The sequence below is a fragment of the Crotalus tigris genome, unplaced genomic scaffold (assembly GCF_016545835.1).
Source record: "Crotalus tigris isolate CLP2741 ecotype Arizona unplaced genomic scaffold, ASM1654583v1 scf7180000018525.42219311030:4301911, whole genome shotgun sequence".
In the NCBI taxonomy this organism is placed as follows: Eukaryota; Metazoa; Chordata; class Lepidosauria; order Squamata; family Viperidae; genus Crotalus; species Crotalus tigris.
This window is the reverse complement of record NW_024097057.1, coordinates 1,164,169-1,186,831: the sequence shown is the minus strand read 5'-3', so window position 1 is coordinate 1,186,831 and position 22,663 is coordinate 1,164,169. Positions and strand designations below refer to the sequence as shown.

At 43.8% G+C, this 22,663-nt stretch overlaps 2 protein-coding genes across 5 annotated transcripts; one reads left to right on the top strand and one right to left on the bottom strand.

Moving 5' to 3' along the window:
- Positions 1–580: 580 nt before the first annotated feature.
- On the bottom strand, positions 581–15,724 carry DUS2 (dihydrouridine synthase 2). 4 transcript variants are annotated; one of them, XR_005557923.1, is made up of 17 exons: positions 15,681–15,724; positions 14,677–14,819; positions 14,167–14,212; positions 13,454–13,545; positions 12,812–12,855; positions 12,518–12,578; positions 11,746–11,793; positions 9,480–9,545; positions 9,035–9,105; positions 8,381–8,467; positions 7,498–7,666; positions 6,945–7,066; positions 6,219–6,362; positions 5,807–5,894; positions 5,257–5,330; positions 4,074–4,418; positions 581–1,119 (listed from the first exon to the last, which is right to left on the bottom strand). XR_005557923.1 is itself a non-coding variant. In XM_039353496.1 (16 exons), the coding sequence occupies exons 1-16, from the start codon at positions 15,700–15,702 to the stop codon at positions 4,187–4,189; spliced, it is 1,509 nt and encodes a 502-aa protein (XP_039209430.1). In that variant the 5' UTR covers positions 15,703–15,724; the 3' UTR covers positions 3,008–4,186. The 4 variants fall into 4 exon arrangements, 3 of the variants coding, with proteins under 3 accessions (XP_039209430.1, XP_039209431.1, XP_039209432.1); XM_039353496.1 differs by lacking the exon at positions 581–1,119 and having other exon boundaries at positions 3,008–4,418; XM_039353497.1 differs by lacking the exons at positions 581–1,119; positions 15,681–15,724 and adding an exon at positions 15,433–15,673 and having other exon boundaries at positions 3,008–4,418.
- Positions 15,725–16,529: 805 nt separating this feature from the next.
- On the top strand, positions 16,530–22,634 carry DDX28 (DEAD-box helicase 28). The gene is made up of 2 exons (XM_039353493.1): positions 16,530–18,561; positions 22,175–22,634. Exon 1 carries the CDS (start codon positions 16,550–16,552, stop codon positions 18,227–18,229), a length of 1,680 nt encoding a protein of 559 aa, XP_039209427.1. The 5' UTR covers positions 16,530–16,549; the 3' UTR covers positions 18,230–18,561; positions 22,175–22,634.
- The last annotated feature ends 29 nt before the right edge of the window (positions 22,635–22,663 follow it).

The window sequence follows — 22,663 nt, the reverse complement described above, 5'->3', positions numbered from 1 at the left end:
ACACAAGGAAGACTAAGGGAAAGCAAACCACTGTGTCTATTTAAAAAGGAACCTTACAGGTAATCCTTGACTTACAACCACAAGTGGGACCAGGATTTTTGTTGTTAATTGAGTCACGCTCAATTTTAAGACCTTTTTTTTGCCATGGTAGTTAAGCAAATCACTGTGATTAAATAAATCACACGGTCATTAAGAAAATGCAGCTTTCCCCATTCACTATACTTATTGGGAGCTGGCTGGGAAGGTCACGAATAGCAATAGCACTTTAGACTTATATACTGCTTCACAGTGCTTTACAGCCCTCTCTAAGCGGTTTACAGAATCAGCATATTGTCCCCAACAATCTGGGCCCTCATTTTACCAACCTCAGAAGGATGGAAATTCTGAGTCAATCTTGAACCGGTCAGGATCAAACTGCTGGAAGTGAGCAGAGTTAGCCTGCAATACTGCATTCCAACCACTGTGCCATGAATAGAATAGAATAGAATGTTCTCTATTCTATTCAATTCTCTATTGTATTCTACTTTATTCTCTATTATCTTCTCTTCTCTATTCTATTCTACTCTATTTTCTATTCTCTTCTAAATTCTATTCTAACTCTTCTCTTTCTATTCTATTCTATTCTATTCTATTCTATTCTATTCTATTCTATTCTATTCTATTCTATTTCTACTCTACTCCATTCTAAATTCTATTCTAGCTTAGGATTTCTTATTATATTTAACTTAAAACAGAGTCATACACCACCCAGCATTCAGAGTTCCTGGGATCTGAATAGTACACTAGGACAACACTTGATATATAATTTAATCCTGGAGCATCTTTGTCTGCATGCTGCTTCTGGAGGACTGACGCCGACAGGGGAAAGTGAATCCGAATCGCAGCTTGGTTCTTCCCGACGCACAGAAGCCCTCCGAGCCCATGTCCTCAGAAGAACTTGTTCCTTCTTCCTGTCTTCTGCCTTTGCTGGAGGGGGGGCAGCGGGGAGAATGACTGAGAGCTCCCAGAGACACGGTGCACCCGGGCAAAGAAGACATTGGTGCCAGCCAGACCACAGCCGCTAACGGGGCCCTTTCTGCGTCTCGGTTAGTGCGGCACCCTCTCCGGCCATCTGTTTTCCTGACAGGGTGACAAAACCCGTTTTGTCAATGAGCGCCACTTTGAACGAGCACCTGTTTTCCTGACATTAAGACTTGCTGAAAAGCATTCTGCCCTCACTGCAGGCCACGAGGGGGGGGGGTAAGCTAAAAAGGAAAAGAAACCACCAGCACAGCATTTCTGAAGTCTGAAACAGAACAGCTGAGCTGTCCCGCAGCCACTGTCTCATTGCTCTCCAAGCCAGAGTCCCAGGGAAGCACTGGATGCTGCTATTCCAACTGCATCAAGCCCAACATTAAGCCTGACATTCCAGGGCAAGGCTCGGCTCCATGCCCGGGACATTCCAAAATATGTTCTGCTAGCATCCCCTCCAGAGAAGGAAGCCCCAAATGCAGGAGTATCTAAGGCCAGGGGGCATTCAAGACTCTCTTTGGAGGTGCCTACAAGTGTCCTGAGAGGGGAGGACACGGCAGCATGTCATACATGGAGACCTTTTGCAAAGCATTGAGGTCCGCTCTATGCCAGCTCTAACGGGAGAGGGCAGGTAAAAATGTATTAAGGGGGGGAAAAAAAGGAAATCCAGAAAAATCTTGGCGGTGGGGTCCTTGGTGCTCTCTGAGCTTGGTCGTTTTGTCGCAGACGTTTCATTGCCCAAATAGGTAACGTCATCAGTGCTGGAAGGGGATAGGGTTTGTGGAAAGGAGGAGGAGGTGGTGGTGGTGGTCTGTCTTGGCTCTTTATTGCTCTTTGAGCTTGGTTGTTTTCTTGCAGATGTTTCATGACCTCAATAAGTAATATCATCAGTGCCAGAAGAGTTTGCTTTCTGTTTATATACAAGCGTCTTGCCCTGTCAGTCTTGGTGGAAGTGAGTCTTGCTGGTTCCTTGATCAGGCTGGGGGTTTCTTTTGACACTCTCCAACAGGGAATATCGTTCAAAAGAGAGTCCTTGTGGATCTCAGAAACTGGCCCAAGGCCCAATCATGTCCACTCTGTGATTAAGAAACCCTCCCCCAGGGTCTCTCAAAGCAATGCAGAAATTAAAATCGGTGGTGTTTATTTGAGGCTACCTGGCTTTCATGCATGAGTCCAGACTACAAAGCAGCGCATGGATGCGCATAGTTCCTATGCTGGACTAGCTTGATGCTTACCAACAGGAGTCAAGGGGACAATCCAGAACCTTCGGGTGTTTCCACTTCTAATTCTTACTTGCCATGTAGGTTGGGGCTGACAGCACTTGAGTGCAATTAATTCTGGAGAAGCCCGGTCAGACTCTGCTTCCTAACTGCCGCACTCGGCTGGGAGCATCGACAGCCTGTAGTCTATGCTGCCCTCTGATGCGCACAGTGAATATAACAATCTTCCTTCTTTCTTCCTCTACTTTAGCTGGTGGGCAGGAACCATCTTTTTCCTAAGTTGAAAAAGAGTACAGGCAGTCTGTACTCTTCCATGATCTCAAAAATCTAGCTTGAGCAAAAACCTGACCCAGATCCTTCAGATCGCCACGGCAGGATTAGCTCCTACTCCAAACAGATCAATGAAGCAATGTAAGAAAAGGGTAGTGTTTATGTAGTTGGAAAACAAAATGACAAGGAAAAGATCACACTGGGGACATCGTATGTTTCCATAATGAAATCCATCCATCCTTGCCAGCAGCTTTCCAGCACTGAAGATGCCTATCTACCATCTGGCTGAGTCTCAGATGCTTTCTCAATTCGTTGCCTGCTTGAAGTCTAGAGAAATGCCCCCCCCCCCAAAAAAAATCCCAGTACTGGCTTTCATTTCTCAGTAAGGAATATCTGCCAGAACAACAACAACAAAAAAAGACGTTCAATGGAATATACCAGATCTGGGTCATTCATTTTATCTGGGTTCAGATTTAAATCAAAACGAAAAGGGTTTGAACCAGAGCTTAGGATGGGAAATGCCTTTTTATTGTGACTTATAGACCATAAAAGGAGCCGTGTTTACAATGCGGATTCCAAGTATCACACGTCCGTATTATTTAAAATCGGGATTCTCGACCAAGCGTTAAGGACAAAATGAATGGCACAAGGTTTCTAAATCCAGTCTGGTCACCCGCTCTCCTTAGATAAAATTAGCATTTTATGCTAATTTTAGATATATTTCTCAACATGGACACATTTAGGTTTCACGTTCACGACAGAATTGTCATTGGTTATTTTTTTGTACATACATTTTTATTATTATTACTTCCTTGCTCTGTTTGTAGATGTTGCTTTTCTTTTTTGCCCCTCGGTTTTTGTATTTTAACTTTGGAGACCAAAATATATATATATATATTGTAAAAAAAAAAATTAGCAAGAGGGGAATTGACATTAAACCTGCTGTACATTTTGTTTGCTAGTATCTCCCATTTCTTCCCCTGGGAAAAAAATCAGCTGCAAACAAAGTATTAAATTCTGAGAAAAGTTCCAGTCAGAACGGTTCAGAATTTTACGCTTCCACCTTTCGTCTCGCTTGTCAACTCCCAGAATTATTGCCCAGCCAGTCTTAAAGTTGCCAAGATTGCACACCCCTGCCTTAGACAAAGTCAGCAGCGTGGCATTGGTAGGTCCATGAGGGGTACCTTCCCCAGTCCTGCAGTGTATGTAAGCTACCACAATTAAATTTTAAAAGATCTTGAAACATCATGTATGTCGTGAGATTTTGGCTAAAGAACACTAAATGCTTGAGTGAAGAAAGTGGATATCTTGCAGGATTTAACCACTGGGCGAAAATGCACGCAACTGAAATAAAGAATTTTAGGAATGCCTGCTCTGTCTCTCTCTCTCTCTCTCACACACACACACACACACACACACCAGAAATGGGGACCCCTGGCATAAAAGTATTTGACATGGAGATAAACGTGCCCCAGGGCCTTAACGGTCCCAATTAAAAAGTTGAAAAATAAAAAAGAGATAAAGAATTCCATGCCTAACACCAAGGAAATACCAATCAAAATTCAAATTTACCTGTTCCACCTGATTGCCTCCAAGGCAAAATATAGGACAGAGAATGTGGGTGGTGATGAGGGAAGCTGCATAGCTGTAAAACCCCAGCGAGCGGAGCGGAGCGTAGGACGGTGTTAGGAGCTGTTGCAAAGAGATTCTTTGGGAAGAAGATGAGGTTTCTTGCAAACAGCGTCTAGCACAAAACAGTCTCTGTGCTCCTCACAGTTTGAAAGTTGCTGATCTCGCCTCTTGCGTTTGTTGAGCGAGGGCTGATTGGCGCTTTCGTCCCGCTTGCCTTCAGGAAGGCCCAGCGTTCTTAAACAGGCAATAGCTGCCGCCTGTTCGGCGAGCTTCTTGGATTTTTCCCTGGAAAAGAAGACGACAGGGAGTCTGAATTTTGATCCTGTTGCTGTGGGAACGCAGGGAAGAGTTGTAAGCATGGGGACTGGATGTACGTCGCTTTCTTCGGTGTTGTGGTAACTTCACACGGTCACTAAATGGACAGTTGTAAGTCAAGGATTACCTATATACATAAAGCCCAAACTCTGCATTCGGCAAAGTATCTACTGCAGGGGTCTTCAAACTTGGCCCTTTGATGACTTGTGGACTTCAACTCCCAGAATTCCTCAGCCAGAAGTCCACAAGTCATCAAAGGGCCAAGTTTAAAGACCCCTGATCTACTGCATCTACAGGTAGTCCTCAATGTCTATGGAGGTTCTCAGCCATCCAGGTCATGGTTGCCCCACATGGTTGCTTTTTTCAGGAGGAAACTGGACTTTCTCATTTTTCTTTGAAGACATTTCGCTCTTCAAAGAAAAATAAGAGTTAGTTCTCAACATACGACCTCCATTGAGCCCAAAAGGGCTTTTTTTGTTTTTTTGAAAACGACAGTGGGATGCTCTAGGGAACCACTAGAAGCTTTTTGAATTCACTGCCCAAAGTGAATTCACTGCCCAAAGTGATGGCTTTAGAATGCCATCAAAAACTTTATTGAATGCACATCACGGAACTGGAGAAGGAAAACCAGCCCTGTTTTTTTCCACACGAAAAATGGCTTAATCCAGGGGTAGGCAACCTTGGCTCTTTTATGACTCGTGGACTTCAACTCCCAGAATTCCTCCGCCAGCATGGCTCAGCTTGGAAACCTCTCCCTTTCCCCTCAGCGTGGCTGGCTCAGGAATACACTTTCCCAAAAGGCACTTACCATAAAGTTGAGCTGTACTTTTGCCCACCGATTGTCACCACAGAACAGAACAGTCTATCCCGCGGCCTTTCGATCTAGAGCAAGGCGAGAAAACGAAGGGCGGTTGGCTTTGAAGTCAACGCGAGCGATCCATTCAACATGCTTTGGAGTGAGCGCTGGTGAAACTAGCCAATATTTCAGTGCCAGGCTGGGAGCAACCAGCGCCGGATGCAGAAGCTTAAGGCAGCTGGACCACCACATTGAAAGCGGCTTTCAGATCTTTGGTTTGCCTGAACAGCTGTTCCTCCAGAAGACAGAGCGAGCTGCTGGAGAATTTCAAAGGCAGCTCGTGATGCGAGAGGCTTGGGCCTAGTGTACAAGCCAAGTGGGTCAAAATTCCCAGGGATACAAATATTTGCAGAGGCCCCAAGTATCTCCTGCTATCGGAGACAACGTTTTAAGAGGACCCGATTCCCTATTCAAGTTAAATGTTTATTGTGCTCCGAGGTCAGCCTAAGAAGAACTGGGGGAGGGGTGTTTAACTAATGAATGTTGTCATATGGTGTCTTACTGTTTCATAAGCAGGTTGAACCAGCTTCTCTCTCCTGCACCATTCCAGAAGGTGCATTTTGGGTGTAATTTGTGGGGGATACTCTCGTCTGAAGGAGAAAAAAAGAAAACAAACAATACACACCTGGAGGCCAGGGGCTGCAATCATCAACAGCCCAATCTGTTACACCAACATTTTTCAAATTTGGCCATTTTAAAAGAGGCGTGGACTTCAACTCCCAGAATTCCTCAGTTAGCAAGCTGACTGAGTACCACAAAGTGCAATGAAAATCTTGGCTTAACGTGATGCCTGAACACAGGCAACTATGTCTCATCAAACCAAGATTAAACAGCCTATGGCTTAAGTGTAACCCAGAAGCTCTCTAAATGTTTAGTATTCAAAAGAAACACAGGATGCTAATCATCTCACTTACTTATCAAACTTAACTGCCATTTTAATGACATCTGGATCTTCAGAGTGGTCATCATTATTTGGGCTCTTGACTTGTAGTGAAACTTTTTTCTTCTCCAGTAAATCGGATGCTTCTTGGAAGAAACTACTCATCCCAAAAACCTCACTAATTAAAAAAAAAATCAAATTAATTCTAGAAAACATTCAGTTCTGAAAATGAAATATATTTACATATACCTACACATATAGGTAGTCCTCGACTTGCAACAGTTCATTTAGTGAACATCCATTTTAATGTTAATATGTATTAGTTTAATGTTTCAATGTTTTATCTGCTTGCTTTTGCTTTGTTGTAAGTTGCCGAGATTTGCTTCTAGGCAAGATGGGCAGCATATCAACTTAACAAACACACAAACTAAGCAACTGGTGCTCAAAAGAATCCCTCTTGTCCATTTTGCATTAGGTTTTTATATTACTGGGAATAATAGGAAATGACGAGTAAGATAAGTAAGATTAAATTCCATCTGTGATGTGAAGATTGGAACCATTCTAATAGAATAATACAAGATTTCCTTCCAGCAATGGCAGTTAGCATGTATTAAAGAAGGAGGTAAACAAAAGTGGCACGTTTTTGCATTAAAAACTTTTAACAAATATTTTAACCTATTTGCATTTGCATTGCACTGTACACTGTTGGCTTTATCCAGGGACACATTTAATTAAAATAAAAACATGAACATGCCCTTACCAGATTTCCTGCAAGGATTGTGCGGCGTGCAGCTTCTTTCCTTGTGCGTTTTCTAATTGCTCCCTTAACATCTGGCACAAGCAATATTTTGTATTGGTGTAGTGATTATCATATCTCACTGCCTAAGGAAAACAAGATGAGTAACACTTTGACAAAGGAGAAACAAACGCCTTCAAATATCCAAATGTGTCAGAAACCTGGTACTAAAAAAAACCCCATCTTTCTCTTGTAGCAGACATCTAGACTGAACAAACTGTGTAGTTTACAGATGGATAACAGTTACTCCATTAAGGGCAGACTTCCTTTCAATACAATATATTATTAGATTTATATCCCGCTTTTCCTACAGGACCTCAGGAAGACTTAAACAGTGCTTCTTCTCCTCTTTTCCCTATAGCAGGGGGTCTCCACACCTGACAACTTCAACTGTATAGAACTGCAGAAACCTGCAGTTATGAAACCCAAAAAAATGGGAGATCACGGTTTCACGTTCCTGCAGATATAATGAATCCTTCCCCCCACACACCAAGAGACTGCTATCAAGAATGCCTACGTATTTGATGTATTCCTGCATGACGTCCTTCAGAGGCAAAGAGCCTTCCTTCCTGAAGATGGAGGGGTTCCACATGGCAGCCCGGGCGACCATTACAGAAGATGCTGAAGTTGCTTCCTGGAAGATCCGGAGGTCAGAATATTCTTTGATGAAATCGTAGGATCCTCCACTGAAAGGAGAACATTGTTTGCATTACCAGCAGTGGTGCATGAACCTGGTGTAGGTTAGATGTGGTGTCTTATGAGGATTCTCAGTTATCCAGGTCCTAGTTGCATCAAAAGTGGTTTTTATTTTGAAAAGGTGACTGGATTCTCAGTTATCCAGGTCCTAGTTGCATCAAAAATGGTTTTTATTTTGAAAAGGTGACTGGATTCTCAGTTATCCAGGTCCTAGTTGCATCAAAAATGGTTTTTATTTTGAAAAGGCGACTGGACTGATATTTCATCAGTTGCATGTGGGAGATGGAGAGTTATTGACAAGTTGAGATTAGTTGATGAGAGGGGGGAATGACTGGTTCTGATAGGATGGTGATTCCACACCTCAGTTGTGGTCATAAGTCAAAGACTAGGGCAGGGGTAGGCAACCTTGGCTCTTTTATCACTTGTGGACCAACTTCCAGAATTCCTGAGCCAGCATGGCTCAGCTTGGAAACCTCTCCCTTTCCCCTCAGTGTGGCTGGCTCAGGGATTCTGGGAGTTGAAGTCCACTAGTCATAAAAGAGCCAAGGTTGCCTACCCCTGGCCTAGTGTATAGTAGATGTCTGAAGCTCTGCTGACTGCAGGGGAGGCAACATTTATGTTCACAATGCACTTTCATCCACCAGGTCAGCTTGTTTGTGCCAAGGCTGGACGCTCCGGCCTGAGAGTGAATTCGTTCTACTTACTTGGCTATTACTGGGATGGAAACTACCTCAGAGATGGCTTTGATCACATCGCAATGGACAGGATGCTGAGGCCTCTCCTCTTTCTTCCTTCAAAAGAGAAAGACCAGAGATTAGCAACAGCACTTAGACACCGCTTCACAGTGCTTTACAGCCCTCTCTAAGCGGTTTACAGAGTCAGCCTATTTGCCCCCAACAATCTGGGTCCTCATTTGACCGACCTTGGAAAGATGAAAGGCTGAGTCAACCTTGAGTCGGTCAAGATCGATCTCTTGGCAGTCAACAGAATTAGCCTGCAATACTGCATTCTAACCACTGCGGGATCATGGATGGATGGATAGAAGGAAGGGCAATAGCAATAGCACTTTGACTTAGATACCGCTTCACAGTGCTTTTACAGCCCTCTCTAAGCAGTTCACAGAGTCAGCCTATTGCCCCCAACAATCTGGGGGCTCATTTGACTGACCTCAGAAGGATGGAAGGCTGAGTCAACCTTGAGCTGGTCAGCATCGAACTGTTAGCACTGGGCGGAGTCAGACTGCAATACTGTATTGTAACCACTGTGCCACCATGGCTTTTGAGCAGCAGAGCCAATTCCAACCTCGAAGGGTTTTATGATTAGAAGAATCCATCTTTTCAGATGGAGGATTAGTTTACCTTCCATGAACAGCAATAGCAGCAACTCCTGCCTGCTCTATCCTCTTCACTAATCTTACAGTTTCTTCTTCCTGAAAATGGTGGGGGAAAAAAAATCAACACTCACCCAGGTTTACTACTTAACTTTCCTGAAACTAAATGTGGATGAGATTCCACACAAGTATGCATAATCTTTTTTTTTTTTTTAGGAAAAAGGCTTTAGGGTGGTGGTCAGTTGGTGTCCCCCATAGGTTGGACTTGCCCAACCCATTACAACACGCGCCAGGTTCTTGGCAGCTGCCTTAAACCCAAAAGGATTCATTTTGCCAAGTACAAGTCCTTAATGAGATTTATTGGGATGAGATTACAAGAATTACAGCAAATAAATATTTTTGCATCGAAACACTAGACCGGTTCTTTTTTTCCCCAGACACGTAATATCTGAAATATTGTAATATATCCTTACCGATGACAAAATTCGGATTTTGCAAGTTACCGGCTTAGACACACCCTTGACAAGTGTAGTCAAAATCTAAAGGAGAAGAAACAACAGCAGTCTTTTAAGAACAAGAGAGGCAGAAGGCTTTGGAAATGTAGGCCAGTGCTGCAAAAGGCTCTTCCCTCATGGTCTCCTCAAGTTCTCCACCAAACAATAAACAAGCTAAATGGACTCTTAATGACTTCCTATCGCCGGCTTTTCATGAACAAGGTCCACAGCTCTGCCTGTAAGCTGCACATTAAAAAAGTCTTCCTGCTCTCAGCCTGATCCTCCAGGCAAGCTCTGAACTAGGAATACGGGAAGCCTGAATAGGTTCCCAAACTCCATTAAGTGTTACTGCCAAGCAAAAAAACAAACACAAAAAACTAACAACGCATCACTCTGCAAAGGAAAATACTAAGAGTTTTCATAGGGAACATTGCCCACTTTCTTCAGATGCATCAAGAATTATTTTGAAAAAGAAATTTATACGTGCCCCCGGGGATTGAGGGGGGGAGGAAGGAGGAGAAAGAAAGGAAATGAAGAAAGGAGGGTGGGGGGAAAAGAGAGCTGTCTGCAAGGAATATAAATACCGTATATTCCGGCGTATTAGGCGACCCGGCGTATAAGACGACCCCCGAGTTCGACGCCGGGTCGCAAGACAATCGACGCCGAGTCGCATATAAGACGACTTTCTAGGCATGCGACTCGGCGTCGATCATCTTATACGCCGGAAATGATGTCATTTCCGGCGTATAAGATGACTTTCTAGGCATGCGACTCGGTGTCGATCATCTTATACGCCGGAAATAACGTCATTTCCGGCGTATAAGATGATCGACACCGAGTCGCATGCCTAGAAAGTCATCTTATACGCCGGAAATAATAAATAAATGTTATGACTCGGCGTATAAGACGACCGCCGAGTTCGGAGGCTGTTTCATCGTTCTCAAAAGTCGTCTTATACGCCGGAATATACGGTACTTCCATTCCCCAACAGCTGGTCAGACCTGAAGAAGCCTTTTGGATGAGAGATGAAATTCTTCCAAGAGCAGGGGATTGGACTAGATAACACCCAAGGTCCCTTCCAACAATATTATGATGATGATGATGATTAAAAATGAGAAAATCCAGTTGCCTCTTGAAAAAGCGACTTTGGGACAGGCAGGAAGTAACAAAAAGCTAGCAAAAAAACCAGAGTTATGAGGGTGAAGGTTCGTGCTCCGAGCTTGTGGGTTGGTTTCCGAACATTTCGTTACCGGGCTAGATAACATCTTCAGCGAAGTTGAGGGGATGTCAATGTCGGTGTTCTTTTACTTATAAAGGCTTCAGGTGCGGGTGTGCCAAGTGCCCTAAGAACCAAAAGAACACTGACACGGACATCCCCTCAACTCCGCTGAAGATGTTGCCTAGCCTGGTAACGAAACGTTCGGAAACCAACCCGCAAGCTCGGAGAACGTGCCTTCACCCCTATCCTACATCTGAGTGTTGGAAGAAAGGTCTTCATCGTGGCTCAACCAACCTGGGAATAAACATGGCAACTGCTTTGGGAAGAAGGTTGTGGTTTATTGGAGAGGACAGCCAGACAGGAAGATGGTTCTGGCAGTAAGAGAAGTGAAAAAAAAAAAAGGACTGAGCACATGTGGGTAGTGGGTTTTTATACCGTCTGAAGTAGTTTCCTGTTCCTGTTTTAGGCTTTGTATTTCCTGTGTCACCTATTCTGACCTGAGTCTGGGTGTGCCTTTCTGGTATTCTTGAGGGTGGTGGGTTAATCCTATTATGACCAAAGGTCATATCCTGCTTCCTGGTGCTGGGGCTACTGACTCTCAGAGTTTGGGTGGGGTATGCAGATTTTAGGTGTCTTTGTCCTCTTGATCTCCTAGCTGGGGCCTTTCTGATGGTTTATATCTGCATTTGGACAGAGCTGGCTTCTGCTTGGGGAAAGCAGACTTGGGGCTATTAAGGAAAACTGGGCATGCCTTTCTGTCTCTTTAAGATCCTTGGAGGAAATATATTTTTCTGCCCTTTTAATATTTCCTTCTCTGGGGGGCTGACTTCCCACATGAGCTACAGTTATTCGCCACTATTGCAAACTGCCTAGTTGTGACCCCTGCACACTTTTGGTAGAGCTCCACTCAACGTATTCCTGCCCTGCTGCCTTTTCACACACCCCTCCAGTTCCTCCAGTCTCCACCTGCTCTTATTTTTACAAACAGCCACAGAACACGACAAGCCGGGCACTCGGCATACTCACGGATTCTATTCTGTCCGGATCAGACAAGAGCGCTGCTCCCATTCCACCCTGGGAAAACACACACAAAACAGGCCTTCGTTCATCTCAGCAGCCCAAAATATCCCCAGGAGGTTCTACAGGTAGTCCTCAATTTGCAATCTCTCATTTAGGGACCGCTGGAAGTTACAACGGCATTCGGAAAAAGCGACCCGTGACTGTTGCGGCATCTCCACAAGTCATGTGATCAAAACCCAGGTGCTTGGCAACTGGCATGGACTTATGACAGTTGCACTGTCCCGGGATCATCTGATCACCATTTTTAAACTTTCTCAGCCAGCTTCCGACAAAGTCAAGGGGGGGGGGGGAAGGAAAGGCAGATTTGCTTAATGACCACATGATTCAATTAACCACTGCAGTGATTTGCTTAACAATTGTGGGGAAAAGGTTATAAAGTTGTTGACTTGGCCTTCCATCCTCTGGAGGTAAAATGAGGACCCAGATTGTTAGGGGCTGGCTCTGTGAACCGCATAAAGAGAGGGCTGTAAAGCACTATGGGGCAGTATGTAAGCCTAAGTGCTGTTACTATTGTCCTTCCTTCCTTCCTTCCTTCCTTCCTTCCTTCCTTCCTTCCTTCCCATCCATCCATCCATCCATCCATCATGCACAGTGGTTAGAATGCAATATTGCAAGCTAAGTCTGCCCACTGCCAGGGATTCGATGCTGACTGGCTCAAGGTTGACTCAGCCTTTCATACTTTGGAGGTTAAAAAATGGATGAGCAAGATCAACCTTACCTTTGTGGAATATTCTTTGGGGCATCCCATGTTGACATCGATGCCAGCGATGTCATCCTCTCTGAAACGACAAGACAAAAAGACAATCACAAAGGCATAAGGAGATTTTTTTAACATTTAGACACACACAAACACTATTAAGCAATTCATTTTCAGAGTAACTAGCCAGTGGCTGAATGCTTTCACTTTTGTTTATATAGCATATAAGCTCATGAGAATTGTTTGAACATAACGTGAAAGAAGTACAACACATAAGTAACATGCATGTAAATATATATACTGACAGATACTTACACAAGTTTGGCTACCGCCAAGGCTCTCTCAGCATCAGCCGTGCCCTGAACAAAAGCGAGGGGAAAAAACATATAGGATTATTTTTCTAGAAAGATTATTAGTTCATTCTTCAGCTCCACAGCTCCCAGAATTGCTCACATATACATTAAAAAAAATAGAGGTACTCTAGATAGGACTGGCAACTCTATCGTTAAGTAAAGCAGCCATTGTGGGAAGTGAACTGCACTTTCTGGCTGGAAAGAGACAAGACTATTGTCAGGTGCAAAGATTCACGAGCACATGTGCAGTTGCAATAAAGATTTATTGCAATGGTGGCAAATATCTATAGCTCTGGTGTAGGATGAGGGTGAAGGTTTGTTCTCCGAGCTTGTGGGTTGGTTTCTGAACATTTTAATAGTAGTAGTACTAGTAGTAGTAATAATAATAGTAATAATAATAATAATAATATCAATTTCTTGAAATCTCTTTCTCTCAATCTCTCCACTCTGTGAGAAGGGTGGGGGAGGCCAGACAAACAAGAGATTGCCTACAGAAATAGCTTTCCTTTCTCTCCCCACGTGACCACCCCGATTTTATGACCTTTTTGTGGCAGCTGTTTCACCTGAGCAGTTAGTTTTGCTTTTGTAAATCTTAGTTTCATACCATTTGAAAAACAACGTGGTTTTTTTCTCTTGCACAAGTCCTGAACACCACTCTTTCATTGGGGGCAACAAAGTCCACAGTTCCAAGAATATCTGTGGGACACAGAAGGGAAGAAGTCTTTACTTAAGGACTCAATTAACAGATAGTTAATTATTAATTAACACAACCCATAGTGCCATTCAAGATTTCACTTCTTAGATCTTCACCACTGATTATAGCCAAAGATTAAGTCACAATATCAATACTGAAAGTTCAGTTTGTAATTGTGTTTATTAAATTTGCTGGATATGGCACTTTTAATAAGCTCTGAATGCTTCCGAAGAAAAGAGCATCCTTTACATTAGTGTCAAAAACAATATATTTAATCATCGATAAATAAAGTTAAACATGTCAGCAATTTATAAGATGAGCCATAAGCAAGAACAGGTCATTATATCATATACATGTTTAGCTTAGTTTACAGCTGCAATGATTAATTATCTACACTATAATTTGATCTAAGGTTTATGAGTTACATATTCAAATATGTACCAGCCAATTATTACCATTTTTTTGCCACTGTAAATTTCAGTATCATCAAGACGTTTTAATTTCTTTAACAAGCACTTTATCTAAAGAAAACAGGCCACATTAATCATTGTCTTAAGCTACCAGTTAGGAAAAACAGAACTTTTTCATTTTATTTGTCGCTCAAAAATCAAATAAATACTTGCCATTTACAACTCTTTTGCACTGAAGCATCTTTATGTCAATCAGCTCCTGAAAGAACAAGGTAAAGGTTACCAAAGAATTTCATCCCAATAGAAAAAAAAATATTTTTAAAAAGTAACCCCCTTTCCCTTTAATATACAGAAGAGGTGAAAGACACCCAGGCTGTTTTCTTAGCAACAATATTTCAACTGCTCCCCTCAAGACGCCACGATAGGGCATTGCATGCCAAAACAACCAGATACAAAAACAGGTTTTACCATACTACTGTCTTATATCTAAGTATATTTACCCACATAGTATGGCTGTATTACTATTACCCTTCTCATCTTTTCTACTACTTTCTCCTGTTGGTATCCTATGATTATACTTTGTTGTTTGTGTGTACACTGAGAGCTTATACACCTGAGGCAAATTACTTTTGTCCAATCACACATGGCCAATAAAGCCATCTATTCTATTCCATTATCTCCTGAAAACAGTCTGAAAGAGATGGAAACACCCTTGTCCCCTACCTCACAATACACAATGTCAGCACCATAATCCAAAGCCAGCAGTCTCATCGGCAGTGTCCCAACCCGTACCATGGGAGCCAGTATTGCTTTATTTGTGAAACTGAGGGCTATGTGGTTCATTGGCATGATGTCTTTGGAATCAGCTGAAAGAAAGAAAACATGTTCAAAAATTAGAGAGTCCCATTGAATTGAAGTGTTGTAAAAACTGACCAATTAAATTATTCTTTGCATAAATAAGGAAAATCAGCAACAAAGATGATTAGGGGACTGGAGGCTAAAACATATAAGGAACAGTTGCTGGAATTGGGTAGGTCTAGTTTAAGGAAGAGAAGGACGAGAGGGGACATGATAAAAGTGTTCCAATATCTCAGGGGTTGCCAAAAAGAAAAGGGAGTCAAGCTATTCTCCAAGGCACCTGAAGGCAGGACAAGAAGCAACAGATGGAAATTAATCAAGGAGAGAAGCAACCTAGAACTAAGGAGAAATTTTCTGACAGTTAGAACAATTAATCAGTGGAACAACCTGCCTCCAGAAGTTGTGGATGCTCCAACACTGGAAGCTTTAAAGAAGAGATTGGACAACTATTTGTCTGAAATGGTATAGGGTTTCCTGCCTGAGCAGGGGGTTGGACTAGGTGACCTCCAAGGTCCCTTCCAACTTTATTATTAAAATCCCATCCATTGCACTTATAACTATCACAGTCAGACACAGCATCCAATCCTGGTTTAATGTGTTGCCATATACAAAAGAACTTACTCCAACCAAGTTAAGGTTTGATTCTGATAAAATAGCCATATCCATGCAAAGCTGGCTGAGGAATTCTGGGAGTTGAAGTCCACAAGTCTTAAAGCTGCCAAGGTTGGAGACCTCTGTTCTAGTCTAGATAACGAACCTATTTAACACTCCCACCTCCTGTTTCCCCTACTACAACAACCGCGTGAAGTGGGCCGGCCGGGGGACGCCAGGCGAGGCTCAGCTCGGAAGCGGCTCCCACCGCAACTCACCTTCGGGCCCGCTGCCGCGCATGCGCCAGGCGACGAGATATGACGTCACTGCCTTATCTTCCCACACACACACACACACACACACATTCGAAGCAGAGATAGGAAAGGGTAGAGATGCCCAGATGTAAACAAATGCCAAAGTTAGGTTTTTCGAATTACAATTGTACAATTTTATTTCCATAAACGTTCAGTGGATCTCATATCAATGAAATCATGCCTCCGTGGCTGGCTCGCCCTTATAATGGTTATAGGGAATGCCCCATGCGTCAAAAATTCTTAAGATTACTGACCGAATTGATAAAATCCGGTTGGCCGGAAAGAATTTTTATGACATGCCTATAAACCACCCGTTCAAATGTTTGCGGCCCAGATTTGATAAACCGCAAGTTTATTACTATAGTCTAACCCAGGGGTCTTCAAACTTGGCCCTTTTATCACTTGTGGATTTCAACTCCCAGAATTCCTCAGCCAGCGTGCCTGGCTGAGGAATTCTGGGAGTTGAAGTCCACAAGTCATTAAAAGGGCCAAGTTTGAAGACCCCTGGTCTAACCCACGCTCTCAGCTGATCTCTATGTTTACTCTAAATGTCAAGCCATCCTCTTATGAGAACAATCATAAACCTTATGAAAACGATCCTAATGCCCCACAGAGAAACATTGTACTATCGCCTTCATTAATGAAACATTATAAAATATATACGATCCTAAAGAGAGGCTCCTCTACATTTTTATGGTCTATGTTTTTTAAGCGCCAGGAGGCGAGGGCCTCAGTGACGTCATCGTGGAACGCCTCCCCCGCGAGGCCTAAAGCCGCGCCCGCCGTTTACGTCATCTTTTGGCGACCGTCGCGTTCTCCCTTACCGCTCCATCATGGCGCTCTCGCTTTGGGGGATTCGTGGATCGGCGGCGGCCGCCCGATTCCCCTCGTGGCTGCGGCCGGCCGTGCGGGTCTGGACGCTGCGCCAGGCCTCCGGAGCGTCCCCGCCTGACGACCGCGTGGTGCGGATCCCCCACGCTTGGAAGCTGCGGCTGGAGCGGCCGGCGTCCAAGCGGGAGCGAGGCGGGAGCCCCGAGAGGGACGGTAGCGCGTCCTTTGGGGAAAAGCTGCTGCTGCGGACCCGGAGACGCGAGCTGAGCCAGGCGGCCCGGCACACGGTGGGCCGCCTGGAGAGGCCGCGCTTGGTGTCGGACGGCTGGAAGCACCGCTTGTCCCGGGGGGATTATTTCCAGCTGGAGCGGACGCGGAAGGAGCCTATTTCGGAGCCGGCCGGCGGGGAGGCCCCGTCCACCTTCCTCGAGCTGGGGCTGGAGCCTCGCGTGGCGGCCCCCTTGCAGGAGGTGCTGGGCGTCTCGCGGCCCACGCCGGTGCAGCAGCGCACCATCCCGGCCCTGCTGAAGGGGGGCCACGCGCTGTGCGGGGCGGAAACCGGCAGCGGCAAAACCCTGGCCTACCTGCTGCCCCTCTTCCAGCGGCTCTTGCAGGCCCCGAAGCTCCCCGAGAAGGACGCTTATGCGACCTCTCCCCGCTCCTTGGTGGTGGTACCCTCCCGAGAACTCGCGGGGCAGGTGCGTAGAGTTGCTGCCTCCTTGGCCGGTCCTTTGGACTTGCAGGTGAAGGAGGTCGGTGGTGGCCGGGGCACGGCTGTGCTTCGGCGCCGGATCCGTGAGGGTCCCACTGACCTCTTGATTGCCACGCCCGGTGCTCTGAGCAAGGTCCTGAAGAGGAAGATGTTGTCCTTGGAGAAACTGCTCTTCTTGGTGTTGGATGAAGCGGATACTCTCCTGGATGCCTCGTTCATAGATCTGGTGAAAGACATCGTTCAGCATGCTTTCTTGAAGGATGCCGTTCAGCAAGCTTTTCTGGACCCGCATTCTGAAGACAGGGATGAGGCTTGGGATCCCAAAGCTCAGCTGGTGGCTATGGGTGCTACCATTCCAAAGGGGCTGAGTCAGATGTTGAGTGAGTCTGCCGATCTCTCCAGCTTCACCGTATTGACCGGTTCAAGTTTGCATTGTCTTCAGCCTCACGTGGAGCAAAGGTTCGTACGTTTGAAGGGCTGCGACAAAGTAGCAGAGCTGCTACAACTCCTCAAAGAGCGAGGGCCCTCCTCTGGAGCCGTTATTATTTTCTGCAACAGAGCCAGCACTGTGAACTGGCTGAGTTACATTTTAGAAGACCATAAGATCAAACATTTACGCCTGCAGGGAGAAATAGCAGCTGATACGCGAGCTGGCATATTTAATGCCTTTAGAAGAGGCGAGTCTGACATTCTGTTGTGTACTGATATCGCTTCCCGTGGATTGGACACCATTCATGTTGAGCTCATCGTTAATTATGACTTCCCTTTAACATTGCCAGATTATCTGCATCGTGTGGGACGTGTTGGTCGCATCGGCAGTAAATTCCCTGGGACTGCGGTCAGTTTTGTAACCCATAAGTGGGATGTAGATCTTGTTCGCAAAATAGAAACGGCAGCTCGCAAAAGGGGTCCGCTCCCAGGGCTAGATATAGTTGTTAAGGAGTCTTTGCCAAAAAAGAAGAAATTCTGAATTTGCCTGGAGGACCTAGAATCAATCTAATGTTTGCAGCAGTTCCTGATGTATTTCTGACATTTTGTGTATTTGATTTTTGACCACTCAGTTCCTTAATAAAACTGTGCTAATACATTGATGCTGACATGGAACAGTCAGAGACTTCATCTATCCTATAAAAACATGGAGGATATTGCATCCATCATATTTATTCAACATATTTACATATGTTTTGTATTGTCCAAATTGACTTTATATATTATTCTACAAATGGTAAAATCCAGCAGTTCAGATGCCAAACGGCATAGCCCTCAGCCATGCCAGACTTCCTCTGGGCTCTGCCATTCCAGGTACAATTTGGTAGTTTCCTGGAAATACATTGCATGTACCAAAAGCAGCTTAATGCATTCTGGTTATTACATTCTGAATTCAAAAAATAGTGTGCAGCTAGTCCTCAACTTAAAACGGTTCATGTAGTGGCCATTCAAAATTACAAAGGCACTGAAAACAGTGACTTAACATCAATTTTTCACACTTAATTACTATTGCGGCAATCTCATGGTTACGTGATCAGAATTCAGATGCTTGGCAACTGACTCATATTTATGGTGGTTGCAGAGTCCCAGGGTTATGTGAATGCTTTTGAAACTGACGAGCAAAGTCAACCAGGAAACCCAGTCCACTTAATAACCATGTTACTAACTTAACAACTGTAGTGATTCGCTTAACTGTGGCAAGAAAAGTCATAAAGTGAGGCAAAACTAACATCTCACTTAGCAACAGAAATTTTTGGCTCAGTTCATAAGTCGAAATGGTATGGCTTGAGCAGGGGGTTGGACTAGAAGACCTCCAAGGTCCCTTTCAGCTCTACTCTGATTTATTGATTGACTATCTGTACATCCTTAATATTGTTTGCAAACTCATTGGACTGTCATATACTAATTGCATATTTGGTCAGGTTTCTGCTTTCAGTGCCAGAACACACATGTTAATAAGTGAAAGAAGTGCCCTTGGGCATGTATAGAGAGCTTTTGAGGACGTGCTGTGAACATTTGCAGTCATCCAGCTTACCTTGAAGAGTACAGAGGCAGACACGGCAGAACTGTGAGCAGTAATATCCAAGATCTCGGTGCATATTTAGAGAGCATGTTAAAACAAAGTGCAGGAGCTGTTAGAGTAGAATCATCATTGTCTCTTTAACAATGGTTTGGCTGCATGTGATCTATGTCAAAGCAGCTGCTATTTCCAATTAACTGGAAAAGTGAGTTGAGAAGGTATAAAAGAGCAATGCGTACGTTCTGGTCTGTGGTTTCACCTGATATCCAGGCATAGTGGTACTTTCACACAGCAAGCATGTTTACTCCACCCATAGCAATCAGAGTTGGCAAATTCTTGCATCATTTTTATTCAGATGCCACAACCTATAGCGAATCTGAACTGCAACATCTGACTTAAAGGGATGAAGGGTGACGTGGAATCTCAGTTGAAAGTCAGCAAGTTGCTGGGCTTGTATTTAAAAATAGGCTTGTGAATATGCATGCAAACTTAATTTCCTGCAGAGCATAATGTGCAAATAAAGCCGCTGTGTTTGGCTACTATTAAAGGTACAGAAATAAAAGCAGAAAGCAATACTTGAGAAGATTCAAAGATGTATCCTGTAGGGTTTTTGGAGTAATCTTAATGGAATCTATCCTGTATGGCAGGCATGTCAAACTCACGACATCACGTGACATCATGCGACGTATCACGACTTTCCCCATTGCCAGCAATGGGGTGGGTGCGTTCTCGGCGTGACGCATCCAGCCTGTAGGCTGGCAGTTTGATATGCCTGCTGCATGGGATAAAAAGACTTTTTTGAAGCAGCAATGAAAGTTTGGCTTAAGAAAACCTCTGTGTTCATAAAATCTATGTAAACTAAAGGGCATTTTTAATACTGATTGGGATTAACCCTAACTTTCCACATTTGCCATTTCCCCAATTAGAAGCAAGAACTCCATGTTATTTAGATCATAAAAGTAACAATATTGCAAAACAACAACAACAATCACACCCTTGATTCCTTTTTAAACTAGCACAAGGTCAAGTCTTGTTCAAGTCAAGCTGAACTTGTGATTTACGCAGACCATAAACCAAGGAAACCATATATCAAAAGCTCACTTTATTTTTGGTCAAACATTGTGGGAGCAAAACCATACTAGTTTGTTATAGGAAAAAAAATCTGGAGACTGTTAACCTTCTGGCTACCAAAATTTATTAAAGCACATCAGCTTTCAGGAGCTACAATTCACTTCAAGCTAAGCATCTGATTTATTTGTTGTTGTTGAACCTTATTTTCCAATCAAGATCAGTCTTTATAGCTTAGCACAGTTGTTTTCAACCTGTAGTCCCTGGGCCCCATTGGGGGGGCATGATGTTGCTACAGAGTCCATAAAGGCTTGAAGAAATGTTATTATTTAAATCTTAAGTCTCGGGGGTCTGTGGCCATGCTGCATGGCCACAAAAAGTATTTAAAGGGGGTTTGTGATGAAGTAAAAGGTTGAGAACCACTGGCTTAGCATATAAATATATATCCTATGTCTTCAATGTTTTGAAATCTAAACATTTCTAAATAATTATTTTACACTTGCCCGAGCAGGTTAGAAATTCTTTTAGCTGGTAATCTTCAACTTGCAGCCATGTGTTTGATAACCATTTGAAGTTACAGCAGTGCTGAGAAAGTGGCTTACAACGGCTCATTGCACTTATCTGTTGCAGCATCCCTAAGGTCACCTAACTGCCATCTGCAACTTCTCAGCTGGCTTCTGACAAGCGCAGTCAATGGGGAAGCCAGCAAGAAAGATCAGAAGTCACAGTCTCGTCTCTGTCTCACTTAACACCTGTGGGGAAAAGGTCGTAAAGTTGTGGGGGGGGGGTCATGTGATGCCTTGCTTAAAGATTTCATCACTTAACAACAAATATTATCATTCTTATTCTGGTTTTACTTGAGGGGGCTTTCGGAGAGAAGAAGGGATCAACCTATTCTCCAAAGCACTTGAGGGCAGGACAGGAAGTAACTGGTAGAAGCTTATTAAAGAGAGATCTAACCTGAAACTAAGGAGAAATTTCCTGATAGTGAGGGCAATTAATCAATGGAACAGCTTTCCTCCAGAAGTTGTGGGGTTTTAATCACGGGAGGTTTTTAAGAAGAGATTGCACAGCTGTTTTTCTGAGATGGTATAGGATTTCCTGCCACGGGAAGGAAATAGAAAACTTAAGGTCCCGTCCAGCCCTATTCTATGTTCTATATAGTCATAAAATTGAGGAATACCCGTGTCTTGATTTTCACAATGCTGATCCAGTTACAATTTGTTTGCTGGGGGAGGGAACTCTGCAATTGACTGGACTTAATGTAAGATAAAACACAATTTACAAGCCATAATGACTGGATTCACTTAGCACGATAAACCAAAAATAAACCACATTATGACTTGGACTGCCATGTGAATCAGACCAATATCTCAGCTGGACCAGTCCACAGCTAGCATTGCCAAGCGAGCAGATTAGTAACCATTTAGCAACTGAAAAACAGAATGTTTTAATGCAGTGTGTTCCAATTTGCAAAGATAGGTGAGGCACATCGTTCTTTTCCACCACAATAAAAGTAATCAGTACAGTAAAGCATTTTTACATCTGTAGTGCAATACAACAACAATGGATACCCATTGGCTTCTAAACTAAGGATTCCAGTAACGCACAGTTATATAAACTTTTGACAACCAAGCAAATCTGGACACCATATGTGGACACAAACATTCACCAACACGGCAGTGTTCAGCACATTGCTTTGAACAAAAAAATACATCTGACCTCTTCAGTGTTTCAAAGATAATACTATAATAAAACAACTGCAGTTCTAAATCTGGCCAAAATGAAGTGTGTATGTTATGTATGAAAGCAAATTCTCACATCTTTCTGCTGTTACAGATGGAACTTGAAGTGTGGGAACCTGCCACGCTCTTTGGGGAGATTTTCCCAGCTGCCACATTCAAGTTAAAGCGTATTTGAAGCTGAGTTGGAACCTCAGTTTTCCCAGATGGCTTTCCTTTACAGACAGATGATGGTTCGGCCACATGTGGACACCCTGGAGTTTAAATGCTGGAAAAAAAGAACATGTCTCCTTTCCAGGTTGTTGGATCCAATCTGAAGGCTTGTGTGGTCTAGTGGTGAAAAAAAAGGAAATATGGAATCTGATTCATCATAGCTTGCTATGGTCCATCTTGCCCAGCAACTGAGCAACTACAGATCATCTATGTTCTTCCACAGAAGATCTCCTTGTGGACTTCCAGCGATGTGCCAAGCATTCTTTTCCAAAAGGTGGCGGACCCAGGATCTAAACCATTTTATTTCATTGACTTTGACAGTTAATTAAAATGAAATAACCCAATTAGTACCATCTCTTCCAATCGTGCCTTC